Here is a 24,659-nt window from a genome sequence, read left to right on the forward strand (position 1 = left end):
ATAATCTAAACTGTTTATTTTTCAAATTGCATTTTATAAATCATCTTTGTAAAATATTATCAAAAAAGAAACGTTTGAGACATTTAATTCAATTCAGTAAACCTAAATTCACATACATTATTTAGAAGTTTACACTCATTTTTACTTCACATAAACAATTGTTAATTTTGATTATTGATCTTCTTCAATTAATTCGATTCAACATCCCACAATTAAGAAATGTGTATAAAAAGTAAAATTGGGCGGATAGCACTACTCTAAATATAGACGAGGGACGTGCGGTAAGACAGACTTTACCGTGGGGGTTGAGGCACTCACTGTAAACCTACGACCGATGGTTCGCACCTGGTGCCTCTCCAACCACCAAATAGTATTAGAAATCTTGGCTTTACTGCATTGCTATTAGTTTGGTCTGGTGAGTTATGCATATGACATGGCCTATAAATAGAGCCATAGAAGGATGTCACATTTAACCAGAATTAGCATTATTTCAAACAATCAAGTCTAGCTCAGTAGCGTTAGATAATAATGCATTCCATGCATGATCTTCACGACCTGGAAGTTGCAGAAGAAAAAAAAAGGTATGCCGTCTCAAACTCAGGTAGTTCATAAACTCCTACATATATATATTAAGGGTCATTTGATAACTATTTCATTTTTCTTTTCATTTTTTTTAAAAATTAAACGGACCTTTAATTACACACGATGGTCTGTAAAATCGCCATTTCCAGTATATCTTGGTTTGGGATAATACTCTTACCACATGAAATATTGTAGTTTTGGTAATCTTAAGATTAAAGAATTTGATAATGGATCTACTATATCCAGTTAATTAAAATTTACGCAGGTTGGAGCTGCATAGTGTGACATAGTGCACTATTATCTGCGTTTATTCCTTTTCAGTTTTCAGCATTATTCAACTCATCATTAACATTTGCTTTTGCAGCAAAGAAATCGACAGTAAATTCATCTGGAACACTCATTTGAGCAAGAATACACAACTAAGTTTAATAAGCGGAGGTCGTCATTTGCTGCCCCGTGAAGAAACCTCAACCACGAACCTTCACGAGGGGCCAGGAGATGTATGTTTGGCTTCACCAAATAATATACTAGGTGTGGGCCTGTGACTAAGAGGAGGATATATGTGTGTATGAATTTGTTTTGATGGCCATCATAAACTCACGTTATTAAGAATGTGTACCAATTGAATAGACATATTTCTATGATCTAAAATAATTATAATAGACAGTTCATACTCAAATATTATGAGAATCATACTGTACGTGTTTTCCAACAATTAATATTATAAGCCCAGACTTCGAATTGCCTTCAGCTTCATGTTCCTTTCCCTTCGACCTCCTCATTTGTAACAAGCAAAAAAAATGACAAAAATTATGAGGGATTATAAATTGGGAGTTTTAACAAAAAGCCCGTGGTACTGTTCACTTTAATGAAAAACCACATTTTTACACTAAAAAGTCAAACCTGGTATTATTTACCTTACCCTTTATTTTGTCCTTATCGTTAAAACTCAAAGTTTTCTAACCCTTTTCATTAGTTTTCCCTTATAAATTTTCTAACTAACAAGTACTGCTAGTTGTTTTTTTTTTTTTTTTTTCAAATGTCATTAAGCCAACTTGTGGAAATGTTTTCACGATGATAGCTTATTATACATATTATTTGAAAATTTCAACTAATCAATTAAAGTACTTAAATACGATAAATTCAAATCTTGTAAGCATCATGGTTTTTTTCCACTACACAAAACTTCAGTAGGGCCATCTGCCCCCAGGAGGCCTTAGCTGCCTCCGTTCTTGCTCCACTAATGTTAGAGAAACCAATTAAAAAAAATCTCAAACCGATCTCATGAATACTTTTTCACACCACCGCCACAACAACCACACGATGCATATAGTCCTTAAACTCTCTCTTGCTCTACTCAGTGATTTGTTATTTCCTCGATCAACTGGTACAAAATAATAATTAAGGATTTAAAAGAATATGCATATCAAGAAGATTGAGAGAAAGTCCTATGACATTAATCTGGTGATGGGCGCCATTGTTAATGTCCATGCTTCATCCAAAGCGGAAACAGATTTAATCATCATATGGTTGAGTGATTATATTACGGGTACCTTTTTATGAATATTGAATAATCAGTTTTACGGTTGTTGTGGTTTGATAGAATGATAAGTTTCCGGGTTGTTTTTTATTTTTTCTTTCCATTTTCCTGAAAAGTTTCATGTTTTTTTTTTGGGTGCTAAAAGGCCTAATGAAAGTCGATGATTCCATTTTCCATTGGGATTCAAATTTGGCGATGGACAAACTTCTATAAGTACCTAGAACATAAGATAAGTTATGCATCATTTCACGTGTTATAAAAAAGATGAACGATGTGGATATGTCCCATTTTCAGGCTATATTAAACAAAATCACGTGTTAGAATTTGAGTAAAATAACGTCACGTCAACGAAAAATTACTTCATAAATTAAGTGTTCCTAACTTTACCCTAAAATAAATCTTACTTCATAGTTTACATCTCTCTCATACACACAGTGACATCATGACATGGACAAGAGCCAGAAGAAAGAAAAGATCATGAAACATACCTGATTTAATTTTCATTTTTCAACTTTTATACATACACAACTACTATTCTTTTGATTATAAATATATGCATTTTACATGGCTATACAAGCTAGGGTTTGCTAATCATATATAGTCACAGCTCACAAGGGAACTAATCAATTACAATTAACAAAGGCCTTAATATGATTTATCATCTCATGCGATCGAGTTTTCGAGAGCTCAGACTTATCCAGCACCTGAAATGCATGCCCAACGCCTTTATACACCACGTATTCCACCTTCATCTTACCATCTCCTCTTTTTCTCAATGCTTCACAAAACTCCAAGTTCCTATCTTTCAGTATATCCATCTCTGAAATGCAAACCATAGTTGGCCAACCAGCCTTTAGAGTACCACCACCACCACTACTACTCTTCATAGGATTGCAAAATGGATGGTCACGATTAGCGCCATGTGGCAGCGCCAATCGCCAATAAGCATCAGAGGCTGCCACGCTCAGCACAGACCGAGGCTGCTTATTGTATTTCTCAGAACTTGTCCTAGCCTCTCCCCCAAAAAAGGGTTGCAGCAAAATTGTACCTTTAACAATCAAAGGCTTAGTTGAGCTTATAATCTCTTCGTCACATGGACGGTCAGAATTTGACTGATGCAAGCGATACTGATCAGTAGAAGGTGATTCAAACACCGAACCTGCTCGCGTGTAAAGTCTTGTGGCCACATTATGGGCTATATTGGCACCCGCACTATCACCCACCAGGAAGATTCTGGAAAAGTCACATTGCGTTGACCACCATGTATTATTATTATTAGCTCCACGTTGACTTAGAGCTTGTTGTTTCAGCCACATGATGGAGTTGAATCCATCTTCATATGCAGCTGGGAGAGGGTGTTCAGGGACCAATCGGTAATTTACCGACATGATTAAGCAACCGAGTTTGGAGGCTAGCTTTGCTAAAAAATCATGGTAACAACTCCAAGCGGCTGAGCCAACACAAAACCCACCTCCATGAAAGTATACTAGCAAAGGGAGCTTCATCTTGTTATTTTCTTGGCATTTGGGCACGTAGAAACGTGACCAGATGTTTGTGAACTTGTCGATGACCACGTCCTTCGATGTCACGCCAAGCTCCGGAGCTATTGCGCCTGTGACACATGGCACGATCTGAGGTCTCTCCACGTGTCCATCCTTGTACACTTTTATAAGCCCTTCAATTTCCTCGATCACAGTCTCATATTGTTGGTCATGAGGGGAGTCGAGTACTTCATTGGTTGTTGGCTTGAAAGTTGTGTCTAAGGTGATAGCAGCCATTGGTGATCTCCTTGCTCTCATATGAAGAACGTGAATATATATGAAAAACGTACGTGGAGAGGTAGGTGCCTAGTGAGAAGTGAAAACTTGGGAATAAATTTTAGGGTTCAGTACAAAAGTTTGTGACTATGCAGTTCCTTAAATAGAATATGAAAGTGAAGGCCAAAGCTAAATTTAGGTATTCAGAAGGGAGATCGATTAATCTATCTTGTCATCCCAAGTGGGGAATTGGGACCAGTTCCACGTGTCTAAACGGGAATCTACTGTAACATAGGGCCCTGGGATGGGAGTGGGTAGAATTCAGATCGTCTTTGAATCTCGCAATCTGGAGCAGACAAATTAAGAAATTCGAGCTGTTTAAGAGAGGGACTGAGATGTGAACTCTTGGTCTGTGTGAGATAGGCTAATGGGTGTTGAAAGATTTAAAATGAGTGGTCCGAATTTCTTAGTTCGTCGGCTCTAGACTACAAATGTAGAGAGGTCTCGATTTTGTTGGGTAGCATATATAATTGTTGATTAATTAATTAAGCACATTTTATTTTAATGTACCCTTCCCAATAGTGCTCAAGTGTTCGTGGAATGTGACCTACCCATTAATCACTACATATTAGTTACTATTACTAACATAGGATTAAAGTTAAAACGCAATTAGAGGAATCATGCTTGTACATACCATCAATCATAAAGTTGCACACCATTTTTATGGAAGTAATTTTATCGTACTCCTCCTTTCCATCTTAATTTTTTTTTCGCTCCTTGAATAGAGTAAATGAAAAAATAGATACTAATAAGCGAAATGGCATGTAAGATAAAAATGAGTATAAAAATCAATATCTTATCTATATATTATACAGATGCATGATCTTCGAAACAGCTTTGCTTTTAGAATGTGTGCATGACATTGTTGACATTTTCATAGACACTGCTTATTAAACACTGGGGACTATAGTGGGAGTCAAAAGCACTAACTTTTGTTATTGTCTCCCAATACAATCTATTCATCAAGGGAACTGTTTAGGACATTATATATAATGCATCCACCAAAGCAAAAGCAGATCATCCACAACCAGAAGCTGCTTGCAGAAGCCCCTCTGGCCCTCCCCCTCTTTTTCAGGACGTCCATGGAATGTGCTTCTCTCGATTATTAGTAGAGGACACATATAAATTCATTTGACTTGACAGTGTTACATAGTTGATTGACATTCATGCACGCTTTATCTATGGGTTTGGCAAAGATGGCTTTTGACTTGACAGTGTTACATAATTGATTGACATTCATGCACCCTATATCTATGTGTTGGACAAAGTTCACTTGATTTTTTTGGGGTTAGCCACTCACTTTGAAATGGATATGGATTAATATGGTTTCAAGTCATAAATTTGTAAAGAAACTAACTATTTTTACTGCATATTATACAGGTTCTAAGCAGTGCTTCTTCTTCCCCATTAACATTAACAACACAGAGCAACTGGATGCTTTCAATGATACTCACGGCAAGCATTTCCACCAGAAATAAGTAAATTTAAATACACGCAGTCCCACCAATTAGCTGATAGATTGCAGAGGTTCTTGAACAAACTACTCACTTTGGTCCCTTAATTACAAATTAGATCAATGTCCCGCATTTATACCTGTAATTTTAAAGGAAAACTAAAGAAAAAGGCTTGAAAACTTTGAGTTTTAACGGTAAGGACAAAATAAAGGGTAAAGTGAATAGTATCGGGATTGACTTTTTAGTGTAAAAATGTGATTTTTCGTTAAAATGAATAGTACCAGAAGCTTTTCGTTAAAGTTCCATAATTTTAAATTGGGGTCTCCCCCACCACAGGAACCATATTCCGGCCTCGCCCCATTACAAAATATTTAAAATTAAAGATATAGAGTAATTAAAAAATTAATGCCTATCAAAATAATCATAATAGTACATTCAAAATACAAATTGCTTTTTAATAATCTTAGGTTTGAATGTTGTGGATGACGAATTCGATACCAAATTAGGCTACCCGCCGCTACTCATTGTGTGACTTAACCGAACTCTCTCTTCTCCTAGTGTAAAAATATCGATGTACTAAAAAAAAATACAAATTGCTTTTTAATATTCAAGTCCACACGACGGAGGAAATTTAACAAATTCTAATCCAAAAAATAAAAAAGATAAATGTTCCAAATTAATTGAAGTAACGAGACGCAATCAACATTATGGTCTTAAAACTTCAAGGCATGAATCATTATCATCACAATAAAAATATACTATGTATAAACAGGCATGTTCATGTCGAAGTCAAATTTGACTTTAGAGCAAAATGTAAAAGTCAAATTTGACTTCAACTTAGAAAATGTAAAATTAATAATAGAGGTAAAGTTCAAAGTAACACCAACTTAATTGGAGCTAGCCAGATAAAAACACTACTACTGGGAGATCGCAACACCAACTTAACCAAAAAATGATTGCGCAGGTCATCCGGGCCAGCTTTTGGACATGTCAAAGCGCTGGTTCTCAATCTTTTAGCAAGGTTAAAAGCTTACAGGTTCAACCAAAGCGGGTCGGGGCCTCGAATAATTGCTCCAATGCCCCCATAAACTCGGCAGAACAACTCCCCCTCTTTTGAATACTTTACAACAGTGTCATCAGTATTGATGTCTTTGAACACATACCTAATGATGTCCAAACTATCACATACAATGAGTGTCTCAGCAGCACGCTCCTCCAACGCTGTTATTGTGTCTTCTGCACCATATGTACCCTTTTCAGGTCCATCAACAATCTCCTTAAGATATTTGTCTAACAATTTCTTCTCCCTACAAAATTTAAGTTCAGACAACTTAATAGCCTGCTCCAAACCCTCCTCATTTGCATGATCAATCTCCACTTCCATCAGCTTTTTCTTGCGTAGCCAACGTCTCAACCTTAAGTCTGATAAATCATTCAACACTACTCCTTTAACTTGTGGGCCCTTAAAAAACTCTTTGGCAAGTTTTTCTGCCTTCTTAACATGGTAGTACCCACTACCTTCAACACTAATTTTACGAATCACATGGCTTCTGTTACCCTTTAGCTTCCCAAAAAGTGTCCACTCATCATCCATGATAATGAAACCATATTTGTCATCGGGGTCATTAAGAACTTGAATATGAAAGCTAACGTCAACAACGAAACAAAAGCCCTTTTTGTCAATGGGCATGAAAGGCTCAAAAGAATTCTTACCCTTTTTAAACTTTCAATTTCACAACTTTTAGTACAAGTTATAACTATTCCTGTGTGCAGAACAAGCCCGTTGCGAGGAACCTGCTTGCAACGCTCGAGGACTTCCTGAGCTTACGTATATGCATCCAACCTAGCCATACGTATACCTTTAAACAATTCAGAACCACTTTCAAGGTCTGAAAGCATTCGAATTTTATGGTTCGCCAGCCACTCAGTAACACTGGACATTGTTTTCGTGGGAGGAATGATGATAGAAATCAAGCCAAAACCATATGCGGGTTCAAATTCCTTGATCAGTTTTCTGATCCTCCATCTCTCGATATTGCTCTTCGAAGTCGCAAGATCATTTTGAAGCTTTTTCATCCTGATCAGTAGTTATTCAGCAATCCAACAACTTAAACAACAATTAGTAACGATGGCCTGCAAGACGCGATAACAAATATTCATCGACTATTCACAGCAACTCCAGAATCGTGACTAAAAGTTATAATGACACGAGTTCATAATCACAACTAAAGAATGCAAAACGATTCCACCAAGAATAATATGAATGAAAATTGAAAATTCCCACATCAGAAAAGAAAAGACAATACTCGGCTTCAATTCTTACGTTATCCGCAGGAAACCACAGCTCTAAATTCAGATCAAGGTCCAGCCACAACCAGCCCAAGCTGCAGGTCTATTTAAAAACTAGCCTGCAAGGTCAGATATCAAAACGCATTCGTAAATATTTAAAATATCATAAACCCAACGCTGATTAACTAATTGAGGAGGGCTTCCAACCACAAGAGACAACAGCACTCGCCCGTGACCTCCCTATCCCCTAACGAGCACGGACTTATTGATCGATCGATCCATGATGATCCTATCCAAACAGGAAAACTAAAACAAAATAGAATTTGAAAATACGAGTATTTGTATTGAAGATGCAACGAACAAGTACCTGATGACGGTGCCCGGATTAAAGACAATGGATCCTCTCCCAAACCAAGCGAGTTGATAGAAAAAAGAAAAATAAGTTTGAATAGAAGGGCGAGATGGAAGAAAAGAATTTAGGTCAAATAAATAAGGTTCACACTAAACTAAACTGGAAAGCAATCAAATAATGAAGACTAAATCTGACTAGAGTAGGTAGATTAACGAGGGTTTGTTCTGATTAAAAAACATAAAAAAGAAAAATCAAAGTTAATGAATTGGTGACCGGAATGAGGTCATATGATAACACCTCCTATAAATTATGAGTGTCAAACAACATGTGCTCATTGTTTCTTAACATACAGGTAACTTGGTCAATCCGAGTTAATGGTTTAGAAAATTGTGGAGCCTTATTTGTTTAGGTTTAGGAGTCCTTATTTAGTGCAATTAATCATGAAAACATTACTTAGTTGAAAAATAATTTGTTACCATATATAGGACTATAATGAAATCCTAATTGATTTGGAATATCCCTTTAATCAGCTAATAGGCCGGATTAAGGGGATGAACATCTATATATTAGGAGGTCCTTGCACTCACAATAATGATCCTGTTCTAATGCAAAACCCTTTTTCTGTGCACAAGGACTCTCAGTTGCCAGAGTATAGAAGTTCCTCCTTGAAACCCTAGCATCATGGCTTCTTCTTCCTTTGCTTTGGAAGATAAGTTTATTTCCCTTTAATTGTTTGATTAATTTATTGTAATTATATTTGTTATATCTATCATCCTAGTAACTTGTTGATTTCCAAATTACTTCTTACACCTCCATCCCACTTAATGATCACCAAAATGAGGGCACGCATATATACACTGCTCAGTGCTGTACCCTTGAATCCCTGTTCGTACTTATCACATATATACAACTTCAAACATAAAAAACGACACACATATCCAGCGACAAAAAAAGAGAGACAATGAATACCATATGAATGATGATGATGCTACGATGGAAATCTCTCCAAATTTGGTGGAAGAACAGAAAAGAGAAGAAGAAAATTGTAGAGCAATGAACACAAACTAAACTTCACCGGCGCGTAATAAAATAACCAAATCAGGACTAAATCTGAACTAAATCCGATTAGAATAAGTAACTGATTTATCAAATCTTCTTTTAATTAATAAGAGATAATAAGAGAGGAGCCGAGACAATTAATAATAACAAAAAGTCATTCAAATATAATAGACTACTATTTGCGACAGCAAGGAGTACATGGAATTATTTTCCAACTCTAGAACAAGCATTTCCAATTGTTCTTCCTCGTACTCAGTCTACCTCAAACTCACAGCAAGGAGTACATGAAATTAGCTAGCGCGTCATGCCTGCTGCATAAAGTTGTGGATGCAGTGGCATTGATGTTGGAGCCAGTCGTCTCTGCCTTTCAACGTTGCCGTGCCAGCCGATGGACATGTCAAAGCCCTGGTTCTGAAGATGTCTATACTCTTGGCACAAAGCACATGCCTCGCAGCAAAAATGGACGCAGCAATCCGTGCAGGGCTTCTCCTCCAAGAAATATTGTCCTCTCAATTTGGTTCTATAGAAGCACGAGTACAAACACGAGCAACCCATCAAGCACATCATCAAACTGTAAAGAGTTCCACTCACTCCACAAGCTGCATGCGTGCGTTCGTGCGCATAAATATATGCTCATTTCATTAATTCTTTTGCGTAAGCAAGTTCGTAGTAGTAGTAACAAAATTAAGAGAGATCGTCATGGTAAAAATACAAAATATACTTAACAAACTTACGAGTTGATCCCCTATCCACAATTTCTGCAATGCGTCCAAATGTTACACATGGACACCAACACGTCAAGCAACCTAGAGAATTACGAAATATTTGATTGTCTAAAAGTATAAACAAAACTTGTGCCATGTATAACTGAGTATTAAAAAATTGATAGAATTATTGAATAGAATATTAGGATTAATATAGGAAAAAAAAACTCTATATATAGGTAGGTTTTCCTTATCATAAAACCCCAAAAGTTCAAAAATCTTACTTTTGCAGTAAATAGGTTTACCCTTAATACAAGTAAAGAGAAATAAAATGATAAAATAGGTTTACCCTTAATACAATTATCTGGCATAAGTTATGATTGAAATAATTAAAAATAATGTATAAGATGCACTTACAACTGCTAACATCACCACAACAATTGCAGAGCCCCGTGGACCAAGCCATTGGGGAAGCAGAAGTACTGCTGCTAATTAGATTAACCGGAATGCCAGTGGTTGTTAGAGGCGGCGCTGATGGGGATGGCGGTCGCATTGACTCTCTTTCTAACTTAGCCATGCCCATATGGTACTCTTCAAAATCGAGCGATGCATGTATATATATGTATGTATGTATGTGTGTGTGTGTGTGTGTGTATGTGTGTATATATCAGTTTTCATCAACAGACATATTGTCTTATTCAACGTACATCCCTCTTCGTATGAACGGATTACACTTAGCAGCCAACGGGTGTGTTTTATATTTTTGGTGTGAATTACTCAAGCTTGAAGGGACCCCTGAAAATTGTGGACGACTCTGGTTCCAGTATTTTTTTTCTTCTTCTTTTAGTTATTTTTACAATTCGGGCCGAAGCCGAACTTATAAAAGCAATAAATGTATGGGCCACTAAAGGTCAAGAATGCCCACAGGAGTTGCCCAAATTGCAAGATACGGTTTGATGGTCTGAACTTTTTATTCTTTCATGCATAACCTTTGGGCGGATTGCGGAGATTGTTGATAGGTGGACTACATGTAATTAACTTAACAAATAATAATTATTAATGCAACATATTTTATAGTATATTCTGGCAAATACTTAATGGGTTGCGGGTGGCAACACTCTGGTAGCTAATACTGCGAGGACACTTTTCACTACCAGAAGAGCCATGCTCTGATTTTTTGCTTCATGGCTGCTGCTGTGTGTTCTCTCTGCCAGGAGTACAGAGAACTCCACAATCGTGGAATCGATCCCTCCATAGGTAATCAACCCACTTTAATTACTGCACTGCTCCGTTAAAGAAGATTGCTCTATCTTACTGTGAATCATGTTCTAATGAATTGAACCAACCCTGCATGGCTGATTTTGAAGGGTGGCAAGCCAACGTCGAGAAGTGGAACCGAGGAGGAGTGAAGCCTCCGATTATTGAACCAGGCATGGATCGTTAGGCTGCGATGCTTCCTTTTTTATTACTTACCTCTTTAACTATAGTGTGATATGTCATGTGAAGAGACCGATAAAAAAAGAGAATTGCAATGAAACCAGTTCGTGCCTTTTGGGTGCCTCTTTATAAGTAGTTTAGATTCTCCTCTCCTCTCATTTTATTTTTTCTATTTTTAGCTTTCCCAATAATTTTTTTTTAATTTTTTTTTTCTTTTAACTAAAATTCTTCTTTTTAATTTTTTTTTTTTTAGCTTTTTCAATAAATTGGATTAATTATGGTTTTTTTTTCCCAATTTTTTGTGACAAAAGTATCCCTACTATTTTGTTTCTATTATTTTTAGTTAGGTGTAGATATTTTTTGTTTTAGGGGCATTGCCGTCCAACTAATTTTTAGTGAAGATTGGTACACCAAAATTGATTTATAGCTTCCTAATATTAGAGATTAGAGATTAAAGATAAAGATAAGAGTGGTTGAGACTTTGTGAGTTCCACGTAAAGTTATGGCATAGTATTTCTTAAACATGCCTAGGGGTGGGTTCGGTTTCATTTGGTTCGATTTTTTGCCAAAACCAAAACTAAACCGAACGGTTCGATGTTCTTTCGGTTTTTTCGGTTCAGTTTTTTTTGCATTGGTAGACCCGACTAGAAATAAGGTTCACATTATATATATATATATATATATATATCTTGTATATATTATATATAAGAAGAGAAAAAAAAATCTCAACAGCCCATAAATTGAAAAATCTCACTTTCAGAAGGGCGATAATTCTGAATTTGTATCTTTAAATTCGTAAAAACCCCGTAATAGTAAAATCATCACAAAAAGAAAATAAAGTTACCTGCATCCCTTCAACACCACTAATGCCAACTCCAATATCAGCTTCTTGAAGCATGCCAACGTCATTTGCACCGTCACCAACAGAAAGTGTTATTTTACGTAGTTCTATCAGATTACTTGATGTCAGCAACTGGCCTTATGAAAAGCCTTTAGATTATTTGAATGGATATGCTCATGAGCATGATCGAGATACTTACAAGAGCTTTCTGTTTGGGCGTAGAGCGGCAGCATATAACAGAAGCACAAGTAATTGGAAGCTCCAAGAACGATTTTTCGACATCCTTCTTGAGACAAAATTCCAAGGACTTCCCATCAATTATCAAGCCAAACGATTTGGCTTGGTTCGAACTTTCCTTAGCTTCATTAATTTGCAAAATACCTTCTCCAATTTGCTTCCTTATGCTTGCAAGAGAAGCCTTAAAAAAATCAAGGTTTCAGAAATTACATCACAGAAAAAGAAAAAAGCAAGGAAAAACTCGAAGGAAAGGCTGTATGACAGATTGCTAAAACCCGGTGACTCAGATTCGTAGGTTATTTCTCCTGATGCTTTATCCACAACTGGAATGGCCGTATGACAAATTGCTAAAACCTGAAGGAATTTCTGTATGATATCCGAATGAGGTTCATTGACCCACTGCCCATTCATGATGCGTTCGTCTCTAAAGTTGAAACCCGTTATTGACTTTCCAGAGTCAACATTATAACTAGCATGAGCTAATACATCACCAGTTTCAGGCAGTCCATTGACTCCGTCCTTTCTGTTTGCCAGCGCCCTCTCCAAAGATATTGGTACTAAATATCCATACAACATAAGCGCTGTCAAGAAATGGAAAAAAGCTGCAAGTGCTGGTCTTTTGGGGTCATAAAACACGGTTGAATGATCTGGACCAGGATACCACCTTCTTATATTTGCACCACTTATATCCCGTCTAGTGTTGATTCCAAAAAAGAGAGATCCAGTAAAGGCTATCACGACCAGAGAACTGAAAAGAATGTAGATTATCTTATCCATTTTCCTCTCGATTTTACTTCCCTTTGAAGGAGGATCTGTTGCATTCTGCATCACTTTTGTGTCGTGTCCAGTAAAGACGACGACACCATAGACATATTCAGTATCTTTCATCTTAGAATCTCTTAAGAGCATCTGTTGTAAGGAAAGCGAGTAAAGCTTTCCATCATAGAACAATGTCCCAACAAATGAATACAGATTTTCATTTGGGTCCTCACACTTGATCACCGCTTTAAATTTTTCCAAGGAATCTTCATCTTAAAGATGGGATGTCACCTCCAATGCATGCTTCAATTTTAAGTTAGTTTCTCCATCAAGGTTCATAGTGTCAACATAGCAAATCCCATCCTCATAGCTTGACGAAAGCAAAAGCAGATCCGCAGGAAAGTACTCATCCTTGTGCACCTTCACAGCATCTCCATCCCGGAGTTTCTTCCATCTGGTCTTCTAGAATGTACAATTCCACCATAAACTCTAACCCTTCGACTGTTTGCCTCAATATCTTGAAACAGTTTCGAATTTATAACCAATTCAATTAGGAGAAACAAATATAAAAAACAACCAAAATATTAATTTCGAGCTACTTCCTAATAGCATTGATCCTACAACAACCAAAATGACTACATATTCTAAACCTTCCCTGCATATAGCAGAATTCAAATGCAACTACACTCTATATTCTTTACAGATAATCTTGTAAACACGGAAAATTCCTGAAACAAGAAACAAGAATACGTGTACAAAATATATTTTTATGTTTAATGATTTTGGGGTTACAATCTCTTTGTAATTTGATCCTCTGATTCTATCTTCGTAGGGTGTAGTTTTGTGGATGAGCTGTTGATCCAAAGGGCCGTCGGGGCTTGATCTAGGGATGAACAGTTGATGAATGGATCTTCAAGGGGCGTTGGGCTTGATCTTGAAGACTGGGTGTATGGATTTCTTCAAGGGCTTTTGGGCTTGATCTTGAAGGTTGATGGATGAGCGGATCTTCAAGGGCTTTTGGGCTTAATCTTGAAGAACGATTGGATGTGTGGATTTGTTGAGGTTGTTGATCCAAAGGGCCGTTGGGGCTTGATCTTAGGACGAACGGATGATGAACACTTTCTTCAAGGGGCCGTCGGGGCTTGATCTTGAGTCAGTGGAAGTTCTTCAAGGGTCGTTGGGGCTTGGCCTTGAAGGAGGATTTGACGAAGAACGAAGAGTGTTTTCTTGATCCTTCGGGATTTGCTTGAGAGCTTTAGAGTTTCAAGGCTTCAAGGTTTTGGTGTGATGTAAATTCCCTTCTTTCTTTCTTTCTTCCTTTCTTTCTCCTCTTTTTTCCTTTCTTCCCTCCTTTATTTTCTTCATCTCTTCAAAATGAATGCCTTGGCTTCCTATTTATAGAATTCCAAAACTTGATTTTTGGATTTAAATAATCAGATGAAATAAATCATTTCTGCCAGGTAATGACACGTGTCCTATTTGATGACTTTTCCAATTTATTTCGATCTTTCGTTGAGTCACACGCTACATGTAAAATTTATGTGACACGTGAGCGTTGAAATTTTAATTATTGGTCAATATTTATTTCACCGAAATTTCGATGTCTACAAATGCCCCCACTTCAAGGCGCGTCGTAGATATGTGCTTGTCACGTGTAGAAGATGCGTTTGAAGTCCCTTAATGTAGATGTCAACCCAAGGACCGTCGGGGCTTGATCTTGAATTGGGCTGGAAATTTCTTCAAGGGCCATCGAGGCTTGATCTTGAGTTCGACTGGAAGATTTTCTGGTTTCCTCCAATCGTTGATTTTCCTTTGTGCTACTCTTGAACTGGGCAGCAGGATTCTTTTGGTCTCCCCCGAAGGTCTGAGCTTACCCATTTTATCTGTTTCTTTGTTCAATCTCTCCAATTCGTATTGAAGAGGGTTAGAGGATAGCTCAGCATATGCAGTTGTTGCTTGTCTCCACATGCCTCAATGTATCATTTTCACTTGCCTTACTTGCTCCCCTTTGCAGAAGTGGTCCCTTCTCTGGAAGTGTATCAACCGTTGAAGATGACTACTCGAGAGCAATGATAGGTAAGCAACCAGGGAATAGATTCCAGGCAGTCGGTTCCAGATCGGAAGACTGACTCCAAGTGCCGGTTGATTGCTTCTTTCACTTTGCCATGCGAGTAAGAACAAGGACAAAGGAAAAGACAGGGAAAAAGCATGATATGAGATACCTTTGCTTTCAAAGAAGCAGCGAATGAATCAGCACATATATTTGTTGTGCTTGTCTCCACATGCTTCGATGTATCATTTTCACTTGCCTTACTTGCTCCATTTGCAGAAGTGGTATTTCCTTATGCAGGTTTGGCATCTTCTCTTGTAGTATTTGTCCTCTGATGCAAGAGTTGAATGCAAACCTTGCATTTGAATGGACCATCACTTCTTGGTGGCAGCGCAAGTTTGAGTGGAGGTTCCGGCATATTGCTTTCTCTGTCCTTATCCTGGCAGGTGAGAACAAGGGCAAAGGAAAAGACAGGGAAAAAGCATGATATGAGATACCTTTGCTTTCGCCCTTGATGATATGAGATACCTTTGCTTTGGAAGAAGCGGCGAATGAATCAGCACATGTATTTGTTGTGCTTGTCTCCACATGCTTCGATCTACCATCTCCTCCTGCCTCATCTGTACTCCAGGCATCTGGTATCTTCTTTGGGGAAGAAGAAAAAATTGAATATTTCAAGAGGCTTTGCTGGGAGTGCACCCTCATAGGTGAGGAAGAATTGGGCATTTTTTTTTTTTTTTGCAGGTCTGCCTTGCCATAAAAGATGAAGGTCGACATATATAGGGATTTCTCAATAGCAAGTGGTGGTACTGTTCTTTTACCCTTGTCGACAAACGTCTCTTCGATATCTGAACGACGCCTCTTTGATTTCTGAACGACGCCTCTTCGATTTCTAAACGACGCCTCTTCGATTTCTGAACGAGCGCCACTTTTGACAAAGTTGCCACGGGTGCGGCTCTGTCACCACGCTTGTTGGCAAAGGCGCGTAGTTGGGATGATAACCTTCACGTGTTTTCAACTTTGTCAGAGATCTTTTGACAAAGTTGAACGCGTTATCTGAAAAGCCGCGAAAGCGTCGCCGAACTTCACGCAGGAAAATCCGGTTTTTTGAATCGGTGGTCGTGTCGCCTTTCCTTTTAATAGAGGTATTGATCACCTCCAACATGCACACTTTGAAGACTGCCCATTTGTGAAAATCGTCTCCGGCCCTTTGAAATTTAACTCCATCCACCCCTTCTCTTTGAACACTTTTGAAAAATGGCAAACCCATCGAACCTTAGCTTAGACTTGAGTCTCAGCAGTGATACGGGCGCGCCGCGTCAAGGTAACGTATGGCGCCCTTCTTTCTTATCTTCTAACGGTCCTCTTACAGGTGAAGAGTCCGTGATGCAGGACGCCACAACAGCTACAATAGTAGCTAGGAACCTCCTCACTCCAAAAGATAGTAGGCTGCTGTCAGGACGATCCGATGAGTTGGCCGTTCAAGAGTCCCTCGCTCTTAGTGTTCAGTGTGCGAGCTCTGTGTCCAACATGGGCCAATGCTTGCTTGCTCGGTCCCGTCAGGTGGAATCATTGATGGCAGAGGTGGAAAATCTTAAGCAGGAGATCAAACAGCTTAAGTACGAGAATAGAAGTTTGCACGTGCTTGCAAATAACTATTCGTCGGGCATGAAGAGGAAGCTTGATGAGCTGCAAGAATCTGAAGGTCGAATTCAAAGTGACCGTCAAAAGCTTGCGGCTTATCTCCAGAGGCACATTTTTCCTGGGTCATCTAGCGTTCCACCCAGTATTGAGGCCTGGAATGCTCTAGCTCCGATGCCTCCTGCTCCGATGCCTTCCGCTCCGAGCGTTTTGCCAAGTAATGGGACTTCACGTGAACATCCTTTGTGAAAGCTCCATTTTTTTTTTTTGTACGCACTTATCTATAATTTATTCGAGATATCAATAAATAAACTTTATTTTATTTAGCATAATGTGCTAAGTAGAGCGCATATATATATATATATATATTTTTTTTTTTTCACATGGTGCCGGTGCACCAAGATCCCTTTTTTTTATTATTTTTTTTTCTTTTCTTTGCTTTCGGTGGTGCTGATCCACCAAGATAGATCCCTTTTTTTTTTATTTTATTTTTTTCTTTGCTTTCGGTGGTGTTGATCCACCAAGATAGATCCTTTTTTTTTTAATAATAATTTTTTTTATATATATATTCCCCACATGGTGCAGGGAGGAATGCAGAAGAGCTTAGAGCAGCGTAAGGCAAGAGACGGAGTTGCAGCTGAGGTGCGGTGCTGAAGTTCTTTGCCGACTTCGATCATGGTGGCCAAAGTAAAGCTGAGGGACTTGCAGGCGAGGAGCTGCATGGATGGAGATAGAGGCCATGTCTTCCGCCACTTTCTCTTAACCTCTCTTACTGACTTCATGTTCTTTTGTTGCAGAAAAAGGGGAGCATAGCTCTTGGATTTGATTGGAAATTCACAGGGTGGTTTAGACCATGGCGGAAGTGCAGAAGCAGCCAGAGCTTGAGCTAGAGTGTAAGGCGTCGAGCTTCACGATCGGCTAGTCGTTTGACAGCGGTCAATGAAGTTCTTCGCCGATTTTGACCACGGTGGCCGGAGTGAAGGATGAGGAAAAAGGAGAGTGCGCGTGGCAGGGTCTTGATGAAGCGTCGCCGTGCAAGGCAAGCAGCAAAGTCCATACTATTGAGGTTGAAGAAAGAGGCGATGTGCTGCTACTTTATCGGGAAGTTCCTCCCTCCGACCAGATATTCCCTTTTCTTCGCACCAGACTTAGTGACCTTAAGGCTCTTGTTCAGACACCTCTTGAATCAACGTTGTAGAATGCCCATCCAATGACGCCGTAGCTGAGTCACTCGTCGAGTCAAGATTCAGCGAGTTCTTGAGCGACAAGATGGCCTCAGACACGTTCCAGCTCCTCAGCAGCTTCTTCTACACTGCGGACGACTTCTTAACTCCGGCGCTGAGCGAGGCCTTTGCGGCAAAGACAACAAGGATAAAATCGAAAAGAATTTCTCAAGACACCCAACTCCCCGGGTCTCGCAAGTGATGATGATGATGAATCGGACGATGCCGCAACAGCAGAGCCGGCGGAGGTGAAGAAAAATATGGGTAAAGGGACGGCTTTCGGGAGCTGAAGGTGAGGATCAAGCTATTGTTTTCAGGTCCGTAAGCACCTAAAATCTGGAGGAGTTTCTCAATGATATTTGGTGACAGAAGGGCCACGTCATCGAACCACCACGCTCTGCTGGACGAGCTCAGCCTAATGGATTCCGGGGTGGAAGAGAGTCTGAACCCAGATGCAGTTTCCGGTGAAGACGAAGACGAAGGCGACGTGTCAATGAGGTTGCTCACGTCAGAATTCTGAGCGATCTTTGCAAGCAGTGCAGTAATGAGTTTGTCTAAAAGACCGGACGAGTCTGCGTGGTCGAAGAACGAGAGGCAGCTTTTGAGGCAGACTAGTACGTCTTTGAACGACCACTCGAAAAGTCCCTCAAGAAAATGACTTGTTTTCTGCAACAAATTGCGGGGCGAAAGCTTTTCGGTCATGCCAAGGAAGATTGCAGAGCAGTGGAGTAGGCACACGTTTGAAACCGTGAGTTTGATTCTGCCGTTGTCATAACAGAATCGAGAAACTAACTCGAACCCATCAGGGCTTCCCAGAAAGTCATCGATTTCGATCCTGGAATTCTTTATCTGGGAAATCGACGGTGGTGATGGACGACTCCCCCTAGCTAAAAACGGGTCGTCGACGAGCTGCACTTGCTGCTGATTAGGCTGCATCCCAGCGACGGCACCGCCCATTAAAGGATCGAAATTAGGAGGCGGAGGGAGAAGGCTCAGAGAGCCTACAATCGGTGGAGGATTTTAGGGCTAAAACCACAGGGGAATCTCCAGGCTTCATGCCCAGAAAATCATGGAAAATGGTGTGCTTCCCCTGCTGCTGCTCATCTAGCTTCTGCTTCCGCGGCTGCTGCTTTTGCTGTTGGCTGCTGAGAGTTGTGGCATTGCTGTTGGGGATGCCTTGCTAGGCCATTTTCAGAACAACCATTCCATCTCCATCCCCATTCCACCACTCTGCATAGCTGCTGCTTATCTGCTAGCAAGAGAGAGACGGTGTTTTTGTGAAAAGAGAAGAAAAAGAGACCTCGATTTTCAGAAAAGGAAAAAGAACGAGGACTTGAAAAGAGAAAGAGCGAATCTTTGGGGCTCTTTTACGAGCAGAGACCGAGAGAGAGAGAGAGAGAGAATCTGCCTTTGGACTTTGATGAGGGCCTGGATTTGTATATATATTGTATATATTTCCTTTTTTTTTTTTTTTTTTTTTTTTTTTTTGAAGTGGACAATATATATATATTTTTCTAATACATAGTAACATATGTATATTTTTTTTTTGTTTTCTTTTGTAATAAAATTGACTTTTTTTAATGAAACATTTATTTATTTATTTTGATGTGACTGTACTTGAAGTTTTGAAGTTTCAAGTTGCCTACGTACTCTTCTAACGAAGAGATCAAGTCATAACGTAGTTCAAATGAGTGATGGTTTTGATGATGATTTTGGTGATGATTTTTGTGATGATTTTGCCATACACAGTTTATGCTCTTGCGGGCCAAGAGCATTTTGTTGTCACCTTTTACGCTCGTGCGGACAGTGAGCTTTTGGTGCCATTTGCAGTTTTAGCTCATGTAAGCAAGGAGCATCTTGGTGCCGTTTGCATTTTCAGCTCATGCAGGCAAGGAGCGTTTGTTGTCGCCTTTTATGCTCGTGCGGACAAGGAGCTTTGGTTGTCGCCTTTTAGGCTCGTGCGAACGAGGAGCGTTTGTTGTTACCTTTTAGGCTCGTGCGAACGAGGAGCTTTTGATTGTCGCCTTTTAGGCTCGTGCGAACGAGGAGCTTGTGGTGCCGTTTGCAGTTTCAGCTCATGCAGACGAGGAGCTTTTGGTGCCGTTTGCAGTTTCAGCTCATGCAGGCAAGGAGCTTTTGGTGCCGTTTGCAGTTTCAGCTCATGCAGGCAAGGAGCTTTTGGTGTCGCCTTTTATGCTCGTGCAGACCAGGAGCGTTTGTTGTCACCTTTTAGGCTCGTGCGAACGAGGAGCTTTTGATTGTCGCCTTTTAGGCTCGTGCGAACGAGGAGTTTGTGGTGTCGTTTGCAGTTTCAGCTCATGCAGACGAGGAGCTTTTGGTGCCGTTTGCAGTTTCAGCTCATGCAGATAAGGAGCTTTTGGTGCCGTTTGCAGTTTCAGCTCATGCAGGCAAGGAGCTTTTGGTGTCACCTTTTATGCTCGTGCAGACCAGTAGCGTGTTTGAATTTGTCAAACGATCTTAAAGAGGCATTCCTTGCAATCTTTATAGCAAGGAGTCTTGACTGAGTGATTGAAGAAGTCTTTGGGGAAGAAATCGCGCATCGTGATGGCAACGGACGATCTTTGTGTCATAACTTCATCATCCTCAACACTTTCATGTAGCTTTGAAGGTTGACGGTAGCTGCTTTGCCCCCTTTCCGATTGGTGAACTTGTGGAGGAGACCTATGTTTCTTGTGCATTTTCTTTGGAGTGACATAAGTCCATCCTTCAACTTCACTTGACTTGACTGACATGGTTTTGGAGCATGCCCCCAGCGGTTGAGGTGAAGATTTTGAGTTCAAAGAGCCAGAAGTGACGGTGGTATAGTTTGACTTCACCACATCATTAAGATCTAGCTCGATGATCCCTTTCTGAGCCAACTTCATGATGAGATCTTTTAGCACAAAGCACTTTTCCGTCGGATGACTAATGAAGCGGTGGAATTTACAGTACCTTGGACTGTCAGTACGGTTCATATCTTCTGGCCGTTTGCACTCAGGTAGGTCGATCACCTTTTTGTCAAGCAAGTCTTTCAACATGGCAACCACGTCAGAGTCGGGGAATGGATAAGTCTTCTCCTCAAGCTCCTTCAAAGTGCGTCTACGTATCTCTTGATCACGAAAAGCTTCGGTTTGAATCGCCTTGCTTCGTGTATGGATTTTGACTGGAGTTGTGTTGACCGTCATTGCTTCCTTGGTGGGTTTCCACGTAGCGTTATCCACCTTTGACCCCAAAACTTTGTCATTCTTGTAGTCGGCGATCTGTTCTTTCTTCCCATGACGGGTGATGCTTAACTCCATATCATGGGCGCGGGTGGCTAACTCCTCAAATGTTCGTGGTTTGATGCCTTGAAGGATGTAGTGTAGTCCCCACTGCATGCCTTGAACGCACATCTCAATGGCGGAGGTTTCAGAAAGCCGATCTTTGCAATCCAGGCTTAATGAACGCCATCTATTTATGTAGTCGACGACAGGTTCATCTCTCCACTGTTTCGTACTGGTCAGCTCTAGCATGCTTACAGTACGACGAGTGCTGTAGAAACGGTTGAGGAATTCCCTTTCTAGCTGGTCCCAACTGTTGATAGACTCGGGTTCGAGGTCAATGTACCAGTCAAAAGCGTTACTTTTCAGCGAAAGCACGAACTGTTTGACGAGGTAGTCTCCCTCTGTCCCAGCATTGTTGCAAGTTTCAACGAAATGGGCGACATGTTGCTTCGGGTTGCCTTTTCCATCGAACTGCATGAATTTTGGGGGCTGATAACCCCTTGGCATCTTCAAAGCATCAATCTTTTTGGAGTAAGGCTTTGAGTACAGTACGGAGTCATGCGAGCTTCCTTCGTACTGTGTCTTGATAGTGCTTGCGATCATCTCCTGTAGCTGCTGGATAGAGAGATATCCCATGGATGCCGTTGCTTGGTCTAGCTTCGGCTTCTCTTCAACTTTCTCCGCTGATGGCTCCTCTTCTTCGTCGTCTTCTTTCTTTAATAGGCCAATATTTGGGTCGACTTTCACGTCGGGCAGCGCATCTAGTTGGTTGATGAGTGCGGCGATCTGCAAATCCTTCTCTTCCACAGTCCGTGTAAGCTTTGCAATTGCTTCGCTCATTTGAGCCAATTGTTCTTCAACAGAGGTGACGCCGATGGTCATGACTTGTGCAACCAATAGACATGACTTTCCTTCAGACATCCATAGTGCTGATGAAGAACCCCATTGGCCATTTTGGGGTGTCATCTTGTGTGCCTCAATAGCATGCTTTGGTGCCCCCAGCAAGGTCAGGTGGATGACCGACTCGCGCCTTTGATGCTGCTCTTTCTTACTTAGCAGTACCAACTTTGCAGCAGCATGTTGAGGAGTGGTTGTGGCACCAATGGATGCTACATTTGTGGCGGAAGTGCTTATGCTTCTTCCCTTGGTGGTTGCAAGAACGGCTTGTCCCTTGCTTGATGCCATTGATTTTGGAGGTGTGCTTTGGTTGTTGTCAACTCCGTAACCATGCTCCTTCAACTTCTTTTGAGTTTTGGTGAGGTCACGATCTTTGTCGTTGACGGTGTTTGAAACCTTCTTTCCAAGATTTGAAGAGGAAGCAAAGTCATGCCTAGCCTCTGACATGAGTTCGTAGGCATTTGGGTTGAAGCCTTCTTCGGTCTTCTTAGTTGGAAGAGAGCTTGGTTTCACTTTGACGCCATGATGTGCCTCCAGACGGTTGATGAGTCCGGCGGTTTGCAAGTTTTTCTCCTCTGCAGTCTTTATCAGCCTTGCAATTGTTTCCTTCATCTGAACTAGCTGTCTTTCAATGGAGGTAGTGCCGATAGTCATGACTTGTTCTTTGTTTGAAGCCATGGACTGTGCTTGAATATCTTCTTGAACGGAGATAGAGATGAGAGGTAGAGATTGTCCCACTGGGCGTGCCAAATTTGTAAACACGGAAAATTCCTGAAACAAGAAACAAGAATACGTGTACAAAATATATTTTTATGTTTAATGATTTTGGGGTTACAATCTCTTTGTAATTTGATCCTCTGATTCTATCTTCGTAGGGTGTAGGTTTGTGGATGAGTTGTTGATCCAAAGGGTCGTCGGGGCTTGATCTAGGGATGAACAGTTGATGAATGGATCTTCAAGGGGCGTTGGGCTTGATCTTGAAGACTGGGTGTATGGATTTCTTCAAGGGCTTTTGGGCTTGATCTTGAAGGTTGATGGATGAGCGGATCTTCAAGGGCTTTTGGGCTTAATCTTGAAGAACAATTGGATGTGTGGATTTGTTGAGGTTGTTGATCCAAGGGGCCGTTGGGGCTTGATCTTAGGACGAACGGATGATGAACACTTTCTTCAAGGGGCCGTCGGGGCTTGATCTTGAGTCAATGGAAGTTCTTCAAGGGCCGTTGGGGCTTGGCCTTGAAGGAGGATTTGACGAAGAACGAAGAGTGTTTTCTTGATCCTTCGGGATTTGCTTGAGAGCTTTAGAGTTTCAAGGCTTCAAGGTTTTGGTGTGATGTAAATTCCCTTCTTTCTTTCTTTCTTCCTTTCTTTCTCCTCTTTTTTCCTTTCTTCCCTCCTTTCTTTTCTTCCTCTCTTCAAAATGAATGCCTTGGCTTCCTATTTATAGAATTCCAAAACTTGATTTTTGGATTTAAATAATCAGATGAAATAAATCATTTCTGCCAGGTAATGACACGTGTTCTATTTGATGACTTTTCCAATTTATTTCGATTTTTCGTTGAGTCACACGCTACATGTAAAATTTATGTGACACGTGAGCGTTGAAATTTTAATTATTGGTCAATATTTATTTCACCGAAATTTCGATGTCTACAAATCTGTAAAAGCGCTTTCAGTCATTTAAAAGCAATTCCTAAACGAGCCCTAATTCAAATATGACTATACAACTTCAAATAACTAATAATACCAATACCACAAAAATGGTTATCTGCTTTCTTCGCCTCCAATCTTCAACGGCTTCCTTAGCCATAGTAGCTCCGATCACCACTATCAACAGCAGAGCTACACTAACAGCTCTAAAGGGGGCCAACGGACTGAATGAAGTTACAAAACACAAGCTACAACGAGAAAGTATATATTTGCAAACCTCCTAAACTGCTCAAACAATGACTTTGGAATGAAGTTTGCCTCCGTGTACTTGGTAGTCAAAACATAATTTGCCTTGTATCTCAACTCAAGTGCCTCCAGATATCACCTATGAAAGCGAAATTTTGCACCAATTTCTACGCCAACAAAGTGTCAAGACAATTAACACAAATCTACCCGAAATTGACAAAACCCCATTGGAGGAGGAGCTCAAAGATCAAAACTTGAGCAACACATGAGAACATTGATTGAGTGCCTTGCTTACCCAGAGCAACAAAGTGGGTGCACAAAGTTTGCATCTGTAAGCTCCATATTTATCTCACTGATTATTTGTTTCATAAAGCTAGCCTCTTGAGTGTGGCAATTGGCTTTTTTCACTGTTTTACTATTAATTTTTGTTTTTTAAAAGTTTATTTATTTCAAATATTATTGCTTTTTTTAAAATATATATTGAATTTTGCCTTTATATATATATATATATATATATATAATAAAAGTGAAAATAAAACAAGAAAAAGGTTGATATAAATTGGAGCAAAGATGGCAAACTTTGTACACGGCTAAGCAAACCAGGTGGGTGGAATTTCAGGA

At 40.0% G+C, this 24,659-nt stretch overlaps 2 protein-coding genes, 2 long non-coding RNA genes and 2 pseudogenes across 4 annotated transcripts; 2 read left to right on the top strand and 4 right to left on the bottom strand.

Annotated features, from left to right (window-relative positions):
* Nucleotides 1-478: 478 nt before the first annotated feature.
* On the top strand, nucleotides 479-1,332 carry LOC148689826 (uncharacterized). The gene is made up of 2 exons (XR_015958021.1): nucleotides 479-581; nucleotides 947-1,332. It is a non-coding gene; the product is annotated as an uncharacterized LOC148689826 (long non-coding RNA).
* Nucleotides 1,333-2,597: 1,265 nt separating this feature from the next.
* On the bottom strand, nucleotides 2,598-4,025 carry LOC137730445 (putative carboxylesterase 6). The gene has a single exon (XM_068469434.2). It carries the CDS (start codon nucleotides 3,919-3,921, stop codon nucleotides 2,746-2,748), a length of 1,176 nt encoding a protein of 391 aa, XP_068325535.1. The 5' UTR covers nucleotides 3,922-4,025; the 3' UTR covers nucleotides 2,598-2,745.
* A 2,110-nt stretch (nucleotides 4,026-6,135) lies between these two features.
* Nucleotides 6,136-8,158, bottom strand: LOC148689827 (uncharacterized). Its single transcript, XR_015957971.1, has 3 exons — nucleotides 8,050-8,158; nucleotides 7,717-7,801; nucleotides 6,136-7,526 (listed from the first exon to the last, which is right to left on the bottom strand). It is a non-coding gene; the product is annotated as an uncharacterized LOC148689827 (long non-coding RNA).
* Nucleotides 8,159-9,234: 1,076 nt separating this feature from the next.
* Nucleotides 9,235-10,380, bottom strand: LOC137731286 (protein PLANT CADMIUM RESISTANCE 11-like). The gene is made up of 3 exons (XM_068470385.2): nucleotides 10,215-10,380; nucleotides 9,828-9,899; nucleotides 9,235-9,692 (listed from the first exon to the last, which is right to left on the bottom strand). The coding sequence occupies exons 1-3, from the start codon at nucleotides 10,378-10,380 to the stop codon at nucleotides 9,388-9,390; spliced, it is 543 nt and encodes a 180-aa protein (XP_068326486.2). The 3' UTR covers nucleotides 9,235-9,387.
* Nucleotides 10,381-10,894: 514 nt separating this feature from the next.
* LOC148689828 (protein PLANT CADMIUM RESISTANCE 12-like) lies at nucleotides 10,895-11,241 on the top strand (annotated as a pseudogene).
* Nucleotides 11,242-12,278: 1,037 nt separating this feature from the next.
* On the bottom strand, nucleotides 12,279-24,266 carry LOC137731287 (putative phospholipid-transporting ATPase 8 pseudogene; annotated as a pseudogene).
* Between the last annotated feature and the right edge of the window lie 393 nt (nucleotides 24,267-24,659).

The sequence above is a fragment of the Pyrus communis genome, chromosome 16 (genome assembly GCF_041283825.1).
Source record: "Pyrus communis isolate YQ-2024b chromosome 16, ASM4128382v1, whole genome shotgun sequence".
Taxonomy (NCBI): domain Eukaryota; kingdom Viridiplantae; phylum Streptophyta; class Magnoliopsida; order Rosales; family Rosaceae; genus Pyrus; species Pyrus communis.